The 14,279-nt window shown below is 50.0% G+C and overlaps 1 protein-coding gene across 1 annotated transcript in view; it reads left to right on the forward strand.

Moving 5' to 3' along the window:
• Nucleotides 1–589: 589 nt before the first annotated feature.
• Nucleotides 590–14,279, forward strand: part of LOC118209711 (rho guanine nucleotide exchange factor 17-like) — an 84,568-nt gene continuing 70,878 nt past the window's right edge. The window contains exon 1 of the mRNA XM_035385280.1: nt 590–5,456. Coding sequence (XP_035241171.1) covers nt 1,077–5,456 — 4,380 coding nt within the window. The 5' untranslated portion in view covers nt 590–1,076. The remainder of the gene's footprint in view (nt 5,457–14,279) is intronic.

Genomic DNA, 14,279 nt, shown 5'->3' on the forward strand with positions numbered 1-14,279 from the left:
ATAATGAATATCTAGCATAAACTTTCCATATTTTATATTTTAAAATCATACATTTGTTTATATCGCAAATAAAAAAATGTAGATTTTTTACAATTAATTATAATGGGAGAACTATGAACTGTTTCAGAGAAACAATTATATATAAATGTCTCTGTAACTTCTATAATGTGTCCACTAGGGGGATACAATACAGCGTTCCACGAGGCAGAGGACAGTGCAGTATCCTGAGAACAAAGAACTGTTTAAAAACCAGACTGTTAAAACGAAGTTACAAAAGAGTCATTGTTTGTGCAACTAAAAAAAACTGTTAGATCACTCAGAACTATTAAACATTTAATCAGTGAAACAACTCAAGTAATGTACACACATTGTGATTATTAGACCAAACCCCAAAGAGATACAATAACAGACATATTGCTAATTATCTTCAAAAATCAAATTATGTCGGTACTCAGTGGCTATTGAAAATGCTAGCCATAACTATCTGGTCTGCGACATCCGCGTTCTCACATCAAAAAGGGAAAGCTTTTTCCCATACCTAAGGGGCTACTAAGACTACCCTTACCATGTTAATCCCGCCCACATTGGGAGCCAGTATTTGCATGTAAAAAGACTGAAGTCACGGAAAACTTAATTATTTCAAAATCAAATACACTAATTGGTCAGGATTACAGTATGAGAGAAGGGATGCATTTGGAAGGTACCACACAGGGCTGGAAATGGGAATACGTTTGGAAAACTGGCATTTTTTAAAAGCCGATGGTGGGGCTACAGAGTTGAACAAGTTGAGAGACAAGTTTGGCCAAACTGCATGGGTGAGAATCGAGCGGAATCGAAGAGGGGAAAGTGCTGAAAGGTCAGAATGCAATGTTTTCTCGCTTGGATTAGCCTTTAATTCGTCTGTTTTCGCGTAAAAAATCGCCTCCGTCTTTATTTATTTTCATACAAGTCCCTCCAGCAAGTAACTAACTGGGTAAATGGGGGGCTGAGGCAGCTTTCTGCATTATCACGGAAGAAAAACTGCCACTTTATCAATGAAATAAAAGGTAGAGAGAAACAAAAGAGGGGCATGCACAATGGCAGAGAAAGAGAAGGAGAAGAAGGTAGCAGTGTACAGAAGCGTTTCTTTCAAAAAGCTGGAAAGCTGGAGTGCAAATAAAACTCAGTCTGGGTCCGAGGATCACCAGCACAAATCAAAAGATTTGGAGAGGAGCGCCCTTCCCCCTCCACCAACAGAAGCAGCAGCAGAGAAAGCGCAGCTCAAGCCTGCGCGGTATGTTCGTGCTTCAAGAAAAGTTTCCAAAATTTCGGCAGCCAGCCTGTCGACCGCAGAGCTAAAGAAAGGCACTCGTTCTGTGTCTCCCTCTATACGCCAGCTCTCAGAGAAGTTTAGTTCTAACACGGGGCATGCTCACGCTTCGACTTCTGTCAATAGTGGAGTCTTGAAAAGTATAACTCAGACAAGAAGTAAATTTAAAGACGAGGGGCTACCGTCACAGAAGCTGCTTTTGGAAGACAGTGGTTATTTGCCAGCTCACGATAAAGATTTATTAGAGTCTTCCACAGATAAAGCTGAGGACCAAAGTTTTTCTGTCTGTGGGTCCGTTTCAAGCTCTGACACGGAGAGAAGTCAAGGACGGATAACTCGCGCAACCGCGGGTTTGGCTGCCAGCGGTGCAGGTAAGAGACATTATTCGCAGATCACTTCAGCTCATTCCGATTGCAATAAGATTGTAACAGCCGAGGATGAGGCTTTTGTCCCGGGGACTCCTGTTTGCAAATCACAGCGTGGCTACGTTACAGCCCATGGCGACACTATTCATGTTGACTTAACTAACTGGCCGAGTGTCACTAAAATAAGAGAGTTATTCGGAGACGGTAACAGAAAACAGTACAGACCAACTTCTGACTCTGACGACTTAAAATCTGCAAGTCATCAAGCTGATAGAGTGAAAGAGACCACACTCACAGATAGAGGGGAAGGACACTCGCCCCTGCTGCCAAGAACTTGGCAAGATGTCAACAGTGCTGACCATGATATCAATGTGTCCTCTGTGGAGAGACAAGGGGCTATTCTGAGTAGCAACGAGAGTAGATACCAGGATATGGACTTTGCTTTTAGCACTGAACAGTCTGATGAAACTGTATTAAGCGACAGCAGCAGAAGCAGTCTGCACAGGGAGCAGCTGCCCCATGCTCGCAGAGCGCAGAGCCCTAGCAGCAGGGAGCCTGTTGAAAAGTGGACAGTGAAGTTAAACAGTGACCCCAAGCCCCCTCCCCCTGCGCCCCCGCCCCGCAGCAGCTCCATTGCTCTACCTCTCAGGACACACTCCTTTGCCTCTGGTCGGCAGCCGCAAAAACGAGAAGCAAGACAGCCATCAGATAGTTTACATTCCTGGCATAGCTCTTCCAGACCGCAGGCTGCCCCCTCTGCAGCACCAGCCGGTGCGAGACTCAGCTCCGGTGAGGAGGAGGACAGCGCGGGAAGGCGCAGCAGGGGAGCCAGGAGCGGCCTCCCCTTAGTCCGCGGAGGTGCCTCCTTCTCCAGAAACAGCAAGAATGGGTCCTGGGCCGTGCCGCCAGGGAGGTCGTCAGGCAGCGAAGAGGACAGTCCAGTGCCACTAGCCCACAGCCGCGACAACGTGAGACGCAGGTCCCTGAGGAAGAAGAAGAAGAGCAGCGCTGTTGTGGGGGTCAGCAGAGATGACGACGGGGATTCGGATGACAGTGACAGCACGCCTGTGATGGAGCAATTTGAGCGGCACCAACAGACTGGTGATTCGGAGCAGCCAGGCCGCAGGTCGGAGGGGCCCAGATCCAGACCGACTTTCGGGGGCCAGACCTGGGAGCGTGGATATCCGCAGGGCTCCTTGGGACCAGACGGTTACAGGCGACATTACAGAGGGGCATCAGACGGTGCCATTGTCTCTTCTGGCTCCACCCCTGTCCCTGTGGTGTCCAGGGTGTCAAAGGTCAACATTTCTTCATTTATTTCCAGCCCCAGTGGGTCGAGGAGCAGCAGCAGGTACTCCAGCACGGAGACACTGAAGGAGGAAGACCAGCCCTGTCCTGCTGGCAGCACGGCAGCCGGTGCCTCCTCTGTGATGAGTAAAACCTACCATGGCAACTTCACCATGTACCGGTCGCCCAGCTTTGGCCATGGGGACAACTTTTCCAGAGCCCCGGTCCGTGTCCGCCCGAGGCTGCCGTTTAACACTGGGTCCACTGAGGGAGCTGGTCTTGACTGCAGTGGGTATCGGCGTTCTCTCAGCAGCGAAAAGGACAAGCAGAGGATGTCCATGTCTAACCCAGACATCGCCTCAGAGACACTCACGCTTCTCACCTTCCTCAAAACAGACCTGTCCGAGCTCAGGGTTCGTAAGAAGGGGGGCACTGGGGCAGATCAAAATGAAGACAGCTGCGGCTTGAACTCTGGTTACCACGGCACTGCAGGCACCTCCTCGGTGTACAGGATGGGATCCAGGTCCCAGGGCTACCCCCACAGGCGCCCATCACTCAAGGATCTCACGGCTACTCTGAGACGTGCCAAGTCATTCACCTACTCTGAAAAGCCACAAGGGCGGCGACAGTCCTCCAGCAGTGGGGCAAAAAGGAGCTCCTCCGAGCTCCGTCTGGACCAGTCTGGGGATGGGGAGGTGGTGGTGTCCGACAGAGAGGTGGAGAGCGATGACTGTCAGAGGAGCTATGGCTATGAGGAGCTGATGCCCACACCCCTGCAGGACCGATACGTGCAGGAGGCCCAGCAGGTCATCAGGGACATCTGTCAGATGGGTGCCCAGGGTGACTCATTAGACATGGAGTATGAAGACAAAGGAAAGAAGTTCAGACGGAAAGAGGATGAGAAGGCAGCAGCGGAAGAGGCAGAGGATGAAGCACAAAAGGAGAATAGGAGGAGCGGGCTGTCACAGAAAGTGATTGATGCTCCTTTTTCAGGTGAGGGGATAGAAAGTGAAAAGTGTTTGAGGAAAGGTGAATCGGATGAGAATGTGTCTTATGATAAATCAGTGGACGAACTGTCTGGACACGAGTCCAGTTTGACAGACGAAGGAATTGTTACAGAACCAGAGAGCGGATCATGCAGGGGATCATTAAACAAAGACATTTTGGGCCAACCGCTGACAGTGTGGAAGCAGTCTGGTCTGTATGAGGAGCAGGGGCGAGGTGTGAATCCAGAGAAAGTGTCTGTCCCTCCGGTCCTGGCTGTGAAGACAGAGTATGAGGGCGTTGCGATTGTGGGGGAATCAGGCAGTGGCAGGCATGTGACCCAGGGACCACTGGAAGCCCCCTCCACACCTAGTGCTATTCGGCGGCGGAGGAAATTCTCCTCTGCGGGAAACAATGGCTCGGACTCCAGCAACGGGAGTAACTGCGAATCGAACGGGGAGACATACCGCTCCCTCAGCGACCCTATGCCGCACTGTCGGCGCTCCATCGCTGAGGACACCAAGAGCTTCTCTGTGGACAGCAACCTCCTGGGTTCCCTCTCCCTGAGCTCCAAGAGCGGCATCCCGGAGCCGTCGGCCGCCGACCTGTCCGAGTGCACGGGCAGCGCTGCCAGTGACCTGTCGGTGTGCAGCGACGGGCTGAGGGACTACAGCACCGTCATCCAGAGCATCGTGCGGGAGCCCGGCACCATGGACAAGCTGATCGACGAGAAGGCCAACGGCAAAGCAGTGAAGAAGAAGTCCTTCAGTGACCCCAGCCGGCGGGGCGAGTCCTCGGACGGGCCCGGGTTCAAAGGGCCAAGCGAGCCCATCAGCGAGCTGGAGCAGGCCATCCCCCCCTCCAGCAGCGAGCCCATCCTGTCGGAGCAAAGGGATGAGCTGGGAGAGCTGGAAGAGCGACGGCGGCCTGGGGGGAAGCCCCGGTCGCAGTCGGAGCGTGCTCTCCCCTCACACCTGGAGCAGGAGGTGACGGAGGGGGCGCCGTGCTTCCCCTTTGACCCCAAGCTTGCAGAGGTCCTTTCGCCTCGAGCAAGCCGCCGCAGCTCCAAGAAGCGCAGCAACCGGGCGACGCACCAGCAGCTGTCCGACCCGGAGCAGCAGGTGGGGCAGCCGGCAGAGCTGCAGCAGCAGCCCCCGCAGCACCTGCTCAGACCCCGGCCCAAGCACGTGCGCCACGCCAGCGAGCCTGCCACGTTCCTACCCATCATGCCACCAGAGAGGCACCTGCCCCAGTGTCAGTCGGTGCCCGTCAGTGCCCAAGAGCCCTCACTCCCCACCGTGCACAAGCCCTACCAGGCTGGCCAGGCCCCCTCACTAGAGGATGTCACCAAGCAGTACATACTGACCCTGAATACCGCCGATGCACCTGCTGCCATCGCCCCTGAGCCCTCCAGGTCTACCCCTGCCACCCCAACCACAGGGGAGCCCAGGCTCCCAAAGAAGATCAACGAGGACGTGGCGCCGGCACCAATTAAGACCAAGCCTGTAGTGGTGAGTGAGACTACAGTTGTGTGTGTGTGTGCGCGGGTGTGTGTGTGTGTGTGTGCATGTGCCCAAGTTATTTTGTCTGCTTCAGGCTTTCACAGCTGTGAGGAACAGAGAGAACTACTTGGGAGTGGTTTGAATAGAACCAGGCATTTATGTCTGTTTGAGGTTTCTTTTTTAAGCAGCGCGAACTCAGAAAACTGGAGGAAAAATGTACATGTATTCAGTCAGATGCGTGTCAGTTTTCCTATTTGCTGTACAGTTTAAAGTAGGCCTTGATGAAGCATGGCAGAGACATGAACAGTCTTAAATAAATAACCCCAGGACAAGATGTTTTTCTGCTTCATCTATGAATTCAGAGGCATGCAGTGTTGGATTCCTGAGACCAGAATTTATTATCAAGATGTTTTGTTTTTGTCTTAACTTCACATGGTGGCAAGCTCAAGAACAAACTGTTTTTAGGGGTTCTCAGAAAATCAGGAACTGTAATTTGCACAACAGCTGTTATTCATTCATTCAAGTCATCTTTTGCTGTCTGTCTGTCTGTCTCGCTCTGTATTCTGTATCTGATGGTCTGTCTCTCTGTTATGTCTTAAGCTGGTTGTTTTAGTGTTGTGTTTGTGTGTGAATAAGTAGGAAAAACTGTTCTGGAACAGATGATAGACATTGTGGTTGCAAATGCGCAGTGACAAAATGTGTGTGGAGTTTTGTGACTCAACATCTCTTCAGATGTTATCAGCAGGAAAAGGAGGCTATGCTTCACAAAAGGGCTGCAGGCTTAACGGACTTTATTGTGTGCAAACGCACACATGGATTATTAGTCTTCCCCAGGCACACACACACACACACACACTAGCACAGACAAGCATACTGTCTTACAAATGCACACTCATGTGCACATCGACACAAACTCTTCTGTTTTCAGTGCTGGGACAGATGTGGTAAGTTTAAGTGCCTTTATCCTAACATCATGGCCGCTGCCGTACTCATGCCACAGAGAGTGTAGGGACTCTGTTCTGATAACCTGTCTCAACTCCTCTTCCTTGGGCGGGCTCCCTGAGTAATCACCTTTGTTATTTTGATTTACTTTCCTCTCAAAGTATAAATGGGGGGGGGGGGGGGGGGGACTGCCATTCCAAAGCTCTCTTCCAGTCCCTCTGTCCTGATGTGACCCTCATTAGAACTTGGGATGGGGGGTGGGGTGTGTTGCACTGGGGTCACATGGCCCTCTACACCCATTGGAAGGAGAAAATCCCCAGGAATGAAGTTCCCTCTTTTTCAGTCAGGGGCTGGAAACAAAAGGCTCCACATATGGGATTGTCAGGACTGCAGTGCAGGAACGTTATAATGACGTGGTGGTGACAGAGGGCACAGGATTAATTTTTTTCTGTGTGTGTGTGTGTGTGTGTGTGTGTGTGTGTGTTGATGAGTTTCAGACTGCACTGCAGTATTACACTGACCATGGCAGTCGATGCTGTGGTAACTGCAGATAAGGCTTGATGTGTAAATAGTGCGGCTCACTTCTGTCAACAGAGTAAGAAAAATAGGTTGTTAATTGCATAATTCATTTATTCCCTTCAATTTATATTAAATTTGTGCTCTCTTCTGTTTTTTATTTAGAACTTAGATATTCAGTATGTCCAATAAATCAAATAATTGTCGGTTATAGCCATTTGTGAGATTATTTATTATAGCCTATATAAATGTAGAAGTTGCTTGGATGGTTACACGGGGATAGCACATTGGCCTTTAGATTAGACGGCTCTAGTTGGAGTCTGTACACGTACAGCTTGTTTTGTCCTGGGTTACTGTCGGCAGTTTTTTTCACAGGCATTATTTGTGAGTAAGGCCGGCTGTGGAGCCAGTCCAGTGAGCCAAGGGGAACAGGACTGTGCACTGAAATATTTCTGTCTTTTTTCATACATGCTCAGCCACCGTTGTGTTTAACGCTTTAGGCACTGCATCTAAGAAAAGTGTGAGAAAGTAGTTGTTGGTTGTTGTTATTTAAACTTCCTTTAAGCTCTCTTTCTCTCTCTCTCTCTTTCTCTTTCTTTCTCTCTCACTCTCGCCCTCTGCCTGACCGTTTCTGAGACAGAACTCAACTGCTGCTCTCAATACCTTTCAGATGCTGTCATCTCCTATTTTGTTACGTTTCGAGTGGCGCCGTTTGTCCCATTGGCTGGTGTGTAGGTGTTGAGGGGTGGGGCTACGGGAAGCAGGGAGGCGTGAGGTGACGGTCCGTGTCACAAACCGCTCGCGTCCGATACCCGCCGTCCTGGCCGCAGCACGGATGCTTTGACAGGTCACCGAAAAGTGAGACTATCCAGACAGGAAGTGGGTGTGCAGTAACAGGAAGTTGTTGTGGTTACAGTGTGCCTGATAATATCCAGCGACAGCGTCCAATGTTTTCAGTCTGCACGAAATCAAAGTGCCAGATCCACGCCGCGTGCCTAGCCAGCTCTTTATTAGGCTGCTAATGCATTCCAGTCTGGTCTGGCATCCCTTGGATATTTCTTAAAAAATGTTTTTCTTTTGAATGTATTCTTTCATTGTGGGGACTTTTGACTGGTACCGCAGTGATGCTGCATGCATGCCGTGGTGGTCATGAATGAACATGGACCCGAAGCACCCGCACCCCCCAGTTCTGCATGTAAAAGCCAGCCTTGAGCTAATTTAAAAGTCAGGAGGGTGTGACGTGAAGATTATGTGACACCTTAATAGCACTGCTTTAAAAATAGCACCATTAGATCTTTATGGTTAAATGCTCAAAGGGGAAATTGCAGGCACGTGTTTAAGTTTAATTTTAAATACAGTTTAAATTGTGCATCATTATATAAACGCATTTTATTTAACGCATTTAAATGAATTATTTTACGCATTTAAAGCACCACTGAGTTGTCGCCCACGCTACCTCTATGTAATGTGAAGTTGGGGAAAAGCCCAAACTAGACTTAGCCTATTTACATGAACCCGATTTAATAATCCTGGGTTGTGAAAGTGGAAGGGGGCAGGGTTCAGATTACACTTTGGGTTTTTGGAGGGGGGTGGGGGGGGGGTGTCTGTGAGATTTCGGACCTGGGGGACGGATTGCAACTGTGGGCCAGTGTGGCTCAGTTTGTGAGCTCAGGTCTCTTTGGGGTGGGGGGGCGGCACTCCATAATTCCCCATAATTAGATCCCTGCAGTACATTGTCTCTTAGAATTTAATGTGCTAATGTAATGAGTGAGTCAAGCTTACTCAGGCAATCTCAATGATTAAGAAATGGTATGACCCACTGGTGTTTGAAACCGTTGTATAATTTTAGTATTCATTATTAGAATTAAGTTTAAGATTTTATAACTCCTGTAACCTTTTAGTTTTACTTCCTTCAGATGGGTTCAAGTCTCAGTTTAGGAGGGGTCAGACCCCCACTTACTTCACACCCTGGGAAGGAATGAGCGTTTATTTAGTTTGCCAGATGCAGACAGGATTCAGGAAAGTGGGTCTATTAGCCCTGTTCCATCTTCCCCTGACCCTTGTATTGCCACGAACGACAAGTGATCTATGGGAGTTGCCGGTGCAGGCTAGTTAGGGGCCGTCAGGTTGATGTGTGTAGGGCTTTAAGAGATGTGGTGTAGGCCTTCAGGCTACAGGTTGCGGCTCCTGGTGAATGTCTATTTGCCGATTATGCCTTGGAATGTATGTGTGCACGCAAGAGCATCTGTCTGTGTTCTTGTCCGTGTGTTTTTTTGTCAGTCTTGACTGTAGGTGCGAATGGGAGTTGCGTATGTGTGAATAAATAGAGTAACGGAGAGAAGTGCTTGTGTGAGTAGGCAGGAGAGAGAATTTGAGACACAGAGAGCACTGACTCTCAGGGTAGTCTCTTACAATAGCCCTGTAAGTGGGGGTTTTTATCTGATCTATCTCAGTGAGGTGAGAAGACTTGGACTGACTCATTCCTAGTGTGGTTACAGTAGGTGGGGTTTGTCCAGACACTGATGTCATTCCTGAATACGAAACGTGCCAGGATTATTTTCCCTCTAAAAATCTGCTTGTTCCCATCCCTTATGAGCTTTTCATCTTTCCACTCTTGGACCGTTGGGCTCCATGCTTGTGCCATTTTTTAAATCAAGTTTGCTCCTGTGTGTTTGTGTCGGGTGTGAAGTCTTGAGCAATTTTGAAGAATGCTCGGGAGGTTGTCCAAAGGCAAGGGTCAAGGGTCACAGGTGGCCAGACAGAAGGCAGCTCTTGGCCTGCATGTGCCATTTTCCAGCCCGTCCTCATATGGTGGGTATGGTATGTCAGCACACTGCCTGGTTTTTGCAGTAGAGATGGCTGCAGAATAGGGCCTGCAGTCCATTTTAACTCAGAGAAAGGAGCAGCCAGTTCCCTTTTTAATTTGTTTGATAAAACCTTTAATACTAATAATTTATCATTTGTCTTCCTGGAGGAGGTAGATGTTTTGGCAGTAGAGACTGTAAGGGATTGATTTATGGAGAGGACACAGGAGGCAGGCGGTAGAGCAGTTGTGATTTTGGCTAATTAAGATAAGCAGTTTACTTTGAAGAAGCAGGCTGGGAAATCTTAATTTCATACGATTGCCACCAAATTGAACTCAGAAGTAAACCAGCCCTTAGAGTGGTGAAGACGGGAGGCGGGGGAAAGCAGAATTGGGGAGAGGGAGCATTTCCTTTTGTGGACAAGCGTTGTGCGCTACAGCCCCCTGCACACTGAAAAGTCAAACGCCACTCAGCGTCAATCGGCCAATGACGTTTTCACTGTTGTGCCGGCGCAGTCAGTATGTTACATGCCTTTCGTCATGCCGTGCTTTCTCCCTCTCCCCTCCCCTCCCCTGTTGTAGACAGCTCTTAACGGGAAGCATAGCAGGGAGATGAAGTCATCTCCTTCAGACTCAATGAAAGGAGATTGAGCCTAGAGATCAGGTAGCCTATAGGTGGGGAGGTGGGGGCTTCAGTTTGTGCTGTGCTGTTTTCACATAGCTGGGCTGTAGGAATGTGGCCTACCTTTTCTTCCCCGGTTGCATAATGGCACTGAACTCTGCTGTTGGTGGTAGGGGGGGGTTTGGCGTAGGATGGGAGATTGGGCGATGCGTGTGATGAGGTCACTTCCTTTTCAGCCCACTCCAGCAGGAAAGGTACCTTTTTTAAACAGCGTATGTACATGCATTCCCTGTTGTTGTCCTCTGAGTCACAGGACAGTTGTGGCGGTGACAGATTGAAACACAAAGCAACGGAAGTTAACAACTTGTGTAGTTTCTGGTTAACGTCAGTTGTCTCACTTTTCCCCGCTCCCTCTTGCCTCCTCTTAAGAACCTGACCGGTTCGTCTTGTCCTTGAACAGAAGAATGACACGACAGAGGGCGCAGGTTTGATGGCGGCGCGGAAATCCTCACCCCCGTCTGGCTCGTTCCTGCATCTTTTGTGCTTGCGGAGGGAAAGAGAGATGGGGTCATGTGTGCTCATGCAGAGTCATCCTGTGCTTTGTGATGCGCAAGTGCACCTCTGCCTCCTCTCATGCCTCCTCTCCTGTCTCCTCTCCCACCTCCTCTCCTGCCTCCTCTCCTGTCTCCTGTCCTGCCTCCTCTCCTGTCTCCTCTCCTGCCTCCTCTCCTGTCTCCTCTCATGTCTCCTCTCCTGTCTCCTCTCATGTCTCCTGTCCTGCCTCCTCTCCTGTCTCCTCTCCTGTCTCCTGTCCTGCCTCCTCTCCTGCCTCCTCTCCTGTCTCCTGTCCTGCCTCCTCTCCTGCCTCCTCTCCTGCCTCCTCTCCTGTCTCCTCTCATGTCTCCTCTCATGTCTCCTCTCCTGTCTCCTGTCCTGCCTCCTCTCCTGTCTCCTCTCATGCCTCCTTTCCTGTCTCCTCTCCCGCCTCCTCTCCTGCCTCCTCTCCTGTCTCCACTCCTGCTTCCTTCCAGCCTGGAGGATCATGGTACAGGTGGAACTCCAGAGTGTGTCCACCAGCGTGTGTGTGTGCATGCGTGCAATAGGGCCACGAAGCAGTGTGTGCCTGTATGTTAGCGGTGAAACACTCCGTCTTAGTACCGTAAAATAAAATAGCTGGTCGTACTTTTTACTTTCACGTAATGACAAAGGAGCTTTGCTTTTACTAGTTGTTCTTTTAACCATGTATAAATGCTTCATGCAAACTGGGTGAGTTCTGTCTGTTAACCGAGCGCCGAAGGCCAGGCTGTTGGCACTTGGAGCTGTTGTGTATTTTCTCTGTACGGTTTTCTTTTTTTTCCACTTCGCTTATCCTTTCTTCATTTCTGACAGATTTTTCCTTAACTGGTATTGGAATGTCTGCTGGTCAGTGAGCAGAAATAACAGGAGAATTCAGGGGAAATGTAAGTGGGACGCACAACCGAGCGGTGGCTTGTGTGCATTTGTCACATATTTTTAGATGGATGTGACAGTCGCCCTTTCTTATCCAATGCTAATCACCCCACAAATCTTTCACCTTGCTCCATGTTAGCAGTGAATCTCTTCACTGTCTGTGCGTGAACCAGAAAGAAACAAACTGGGACGTTTGGGATGGACGGGTGGAGGAAAAGGAGAAGCTTAGATTTATCTGCTTTGGGTTCTTGGGGGCAGGACCCAGAGTTCCATTTCCCTTTCAGTCCTCTCATCAGTGAAAGTGCTTATTATGAAAACGCTGTTTTATGTGGTGGAGGGACAGCCAGCTGGGCTCGGTGTCATGGGTGATAGAGTGGTGAGGGTTTTTGGGTGGGGTGGGGTGGGGGGGGGCGTATTCACAGTTACTGAAAGACTGGGGGGAATACAGTCCTGACAGAGTGCTTAGGATCAGGACAAAGGCACTAATGGAGGGGAAGGCTGCCTGGCTTACGGATGAGCAGATAGGTTGTTTACGTTGTAAGATGCATCCCTTTTCGATCAGACCACCCACCTAGAGCTGGATCTAACGGAGAGAGATTTTTATAGAGTGGCTGACGAGCGGGAGGGCTTTTTAACTTCTGAACATTGCTGGGCTTTTGAAACCTTTCACATGTCCCTTGATGTCCCTTCAGCCAGGGCCACTCTGTTTAAAGTGGCCTCTTTGTAGTGTTGACTTCATACCTGGTGCCATCAGGAGAAGACCTGGGGGGTTTGGGCACCAGCGGTGTTGAAATGGTCCCCCCACGTCAGAACTACTGTAGTAGTTCTGAATTGATGGCCATAAATCAGAGGCCAGTTAGAAAGATGGCCACGTGACAGACATTACTGCTTTCAGTGGTGCATTTCAGTCACAACGGGACTTTCTGAAATGCAGTTGGTAACGACGGGATGGCGGGGTGCAGCACTGAAGGAGCTGGGCCCCAAGGCACGTTTGACTCTTTGCTAGGCCGCTGTGGTCGCAAGCTTGAGCATGGTACTTAACTTGATCTGCTTCAGTTACTATCCCGCTGTGTAAATGCGTAATATTGTAAAATGCACACCCTTAAGTCGTCCTTATGAGCGAAGGAAACGAGTAATAAAAGAGGGTGAACGTTAAGCGGCCCTAGGCGGGGGAGAAAGTTTGACTCGTTTGTTTATCTTGGTATTTGGGGGTACGCACATTCTTTGGCGTGTTGGGAGCCAGAGGCTCTGTGCGGATAGCATAAATAGATGCCTGGAGACCGGTGTTATTCTTAGATCACCGGCCGCATGCTAACGAGCCTTTCTGGTGCTGCCGATAGCACCGTCAGCTGCCTGTGAGCTGACATACATCTCCCCGGGCCCCCAAATGCGCTCACCCCCTGTGGCTCCTCCCCCAAGTCCCCCTCGCCAACCAAATCCCTTGTCTGCTCTCCGCAGGTTCCTCTCAGTGTTCAGTTAATCAGTTCCTCAAGGGTCTACTATGGAGTGAATGGGAGATTTCATACAAAAATGGGCCCAGGAGGTTAAAAAGTGGCATTTTAACGGTGTTCCTTGTTCACCTCACGTCCTGCTCCACAGCCTTATGTAATTGACGCATGGGCAGGGTCAGTGTTAAAGTACTGAACATTGCCTTCACTCTGGCTAAAGGCTCTGGGCGCTTTCCTGTGGGGCTGTCTTATGGAAGGTGCACGGTGATAGGATTTTAGGGTTCTGGTGTGAGAACTGATAGGTCCATTCAGAGCCAGCCTGCTGGAGTGACACTTTTTCCGCTCACCGCCGTGGGGGACATCTGGGGTCCATGTCAGTAGTGACCCCTGGCCTCGGGTCAAATTGAGTGAAAAATTGCAGTTATGTATCGTAGCAGGAATCATAAACGTCCAGTTTGAATATTTACCATCTTTGATATCTGGTTTGATATCTTTCTTCAGCATTTTTCATGAATATTTTAGGAGCGCGCTGTCACAGAGCTTGGTTGTGCTTAACAAGTTCAAGCGGAGAACACGCAGTCAGCTATGCACAGAAAGGGATGTTTTATGTTCTATGTTCGGCGCGGTGGGTGATAATAAAAGCAGTGGTGCGGTGGCCGTTAAAGGCACTGGGCGCAGTGGGAGGCCTCTGCTTCCTGTTCCATGCATGCATGTGCGGCGGTACAGGAGCGCTCCCCTTCCCCGCTCCTCTCTGCGGGGTCCCAGCACAGGGACGGCCCGCGCTCATGAGAACCAGGCTGAGGGGTGACACGGAGCAGGCAGGTTCATCGTTTCCCATGGTACCCCTGGCAGAGCTCCAGAGTGGGCCGGCTTGGGGAGGAGGTTTGTTGGGGGAGCGGGGGGGCAGGATGTAGGGGAAGGGAAGAGGCAGGGATTTTCAGAATGCCCCCTTCCCCCGCCTCCCAAACAAACATAAACTCAGTCCCTCGTACACAAAAACACAAGCGCACAAGCATGCGCACGCACACACGTATACACACTTGCACACATAC

The sequence above is a fragment of the Anguilla anguilla genome, chromosome 12 (genome assembly GCF_013347855.1).
Source record: "Anguilla anguilla isolate fAngAng1 chromosome 12, fAngAng1.pri, whole genome shotgun sequence".
NCBI classification, from domain to species: domain Eukaryota; kingdom Metazoa; phylum Chordata; class Actinopteri; order Anguilliformes; family Anguillidae; genus Anguilla; species Anguilla anguilla.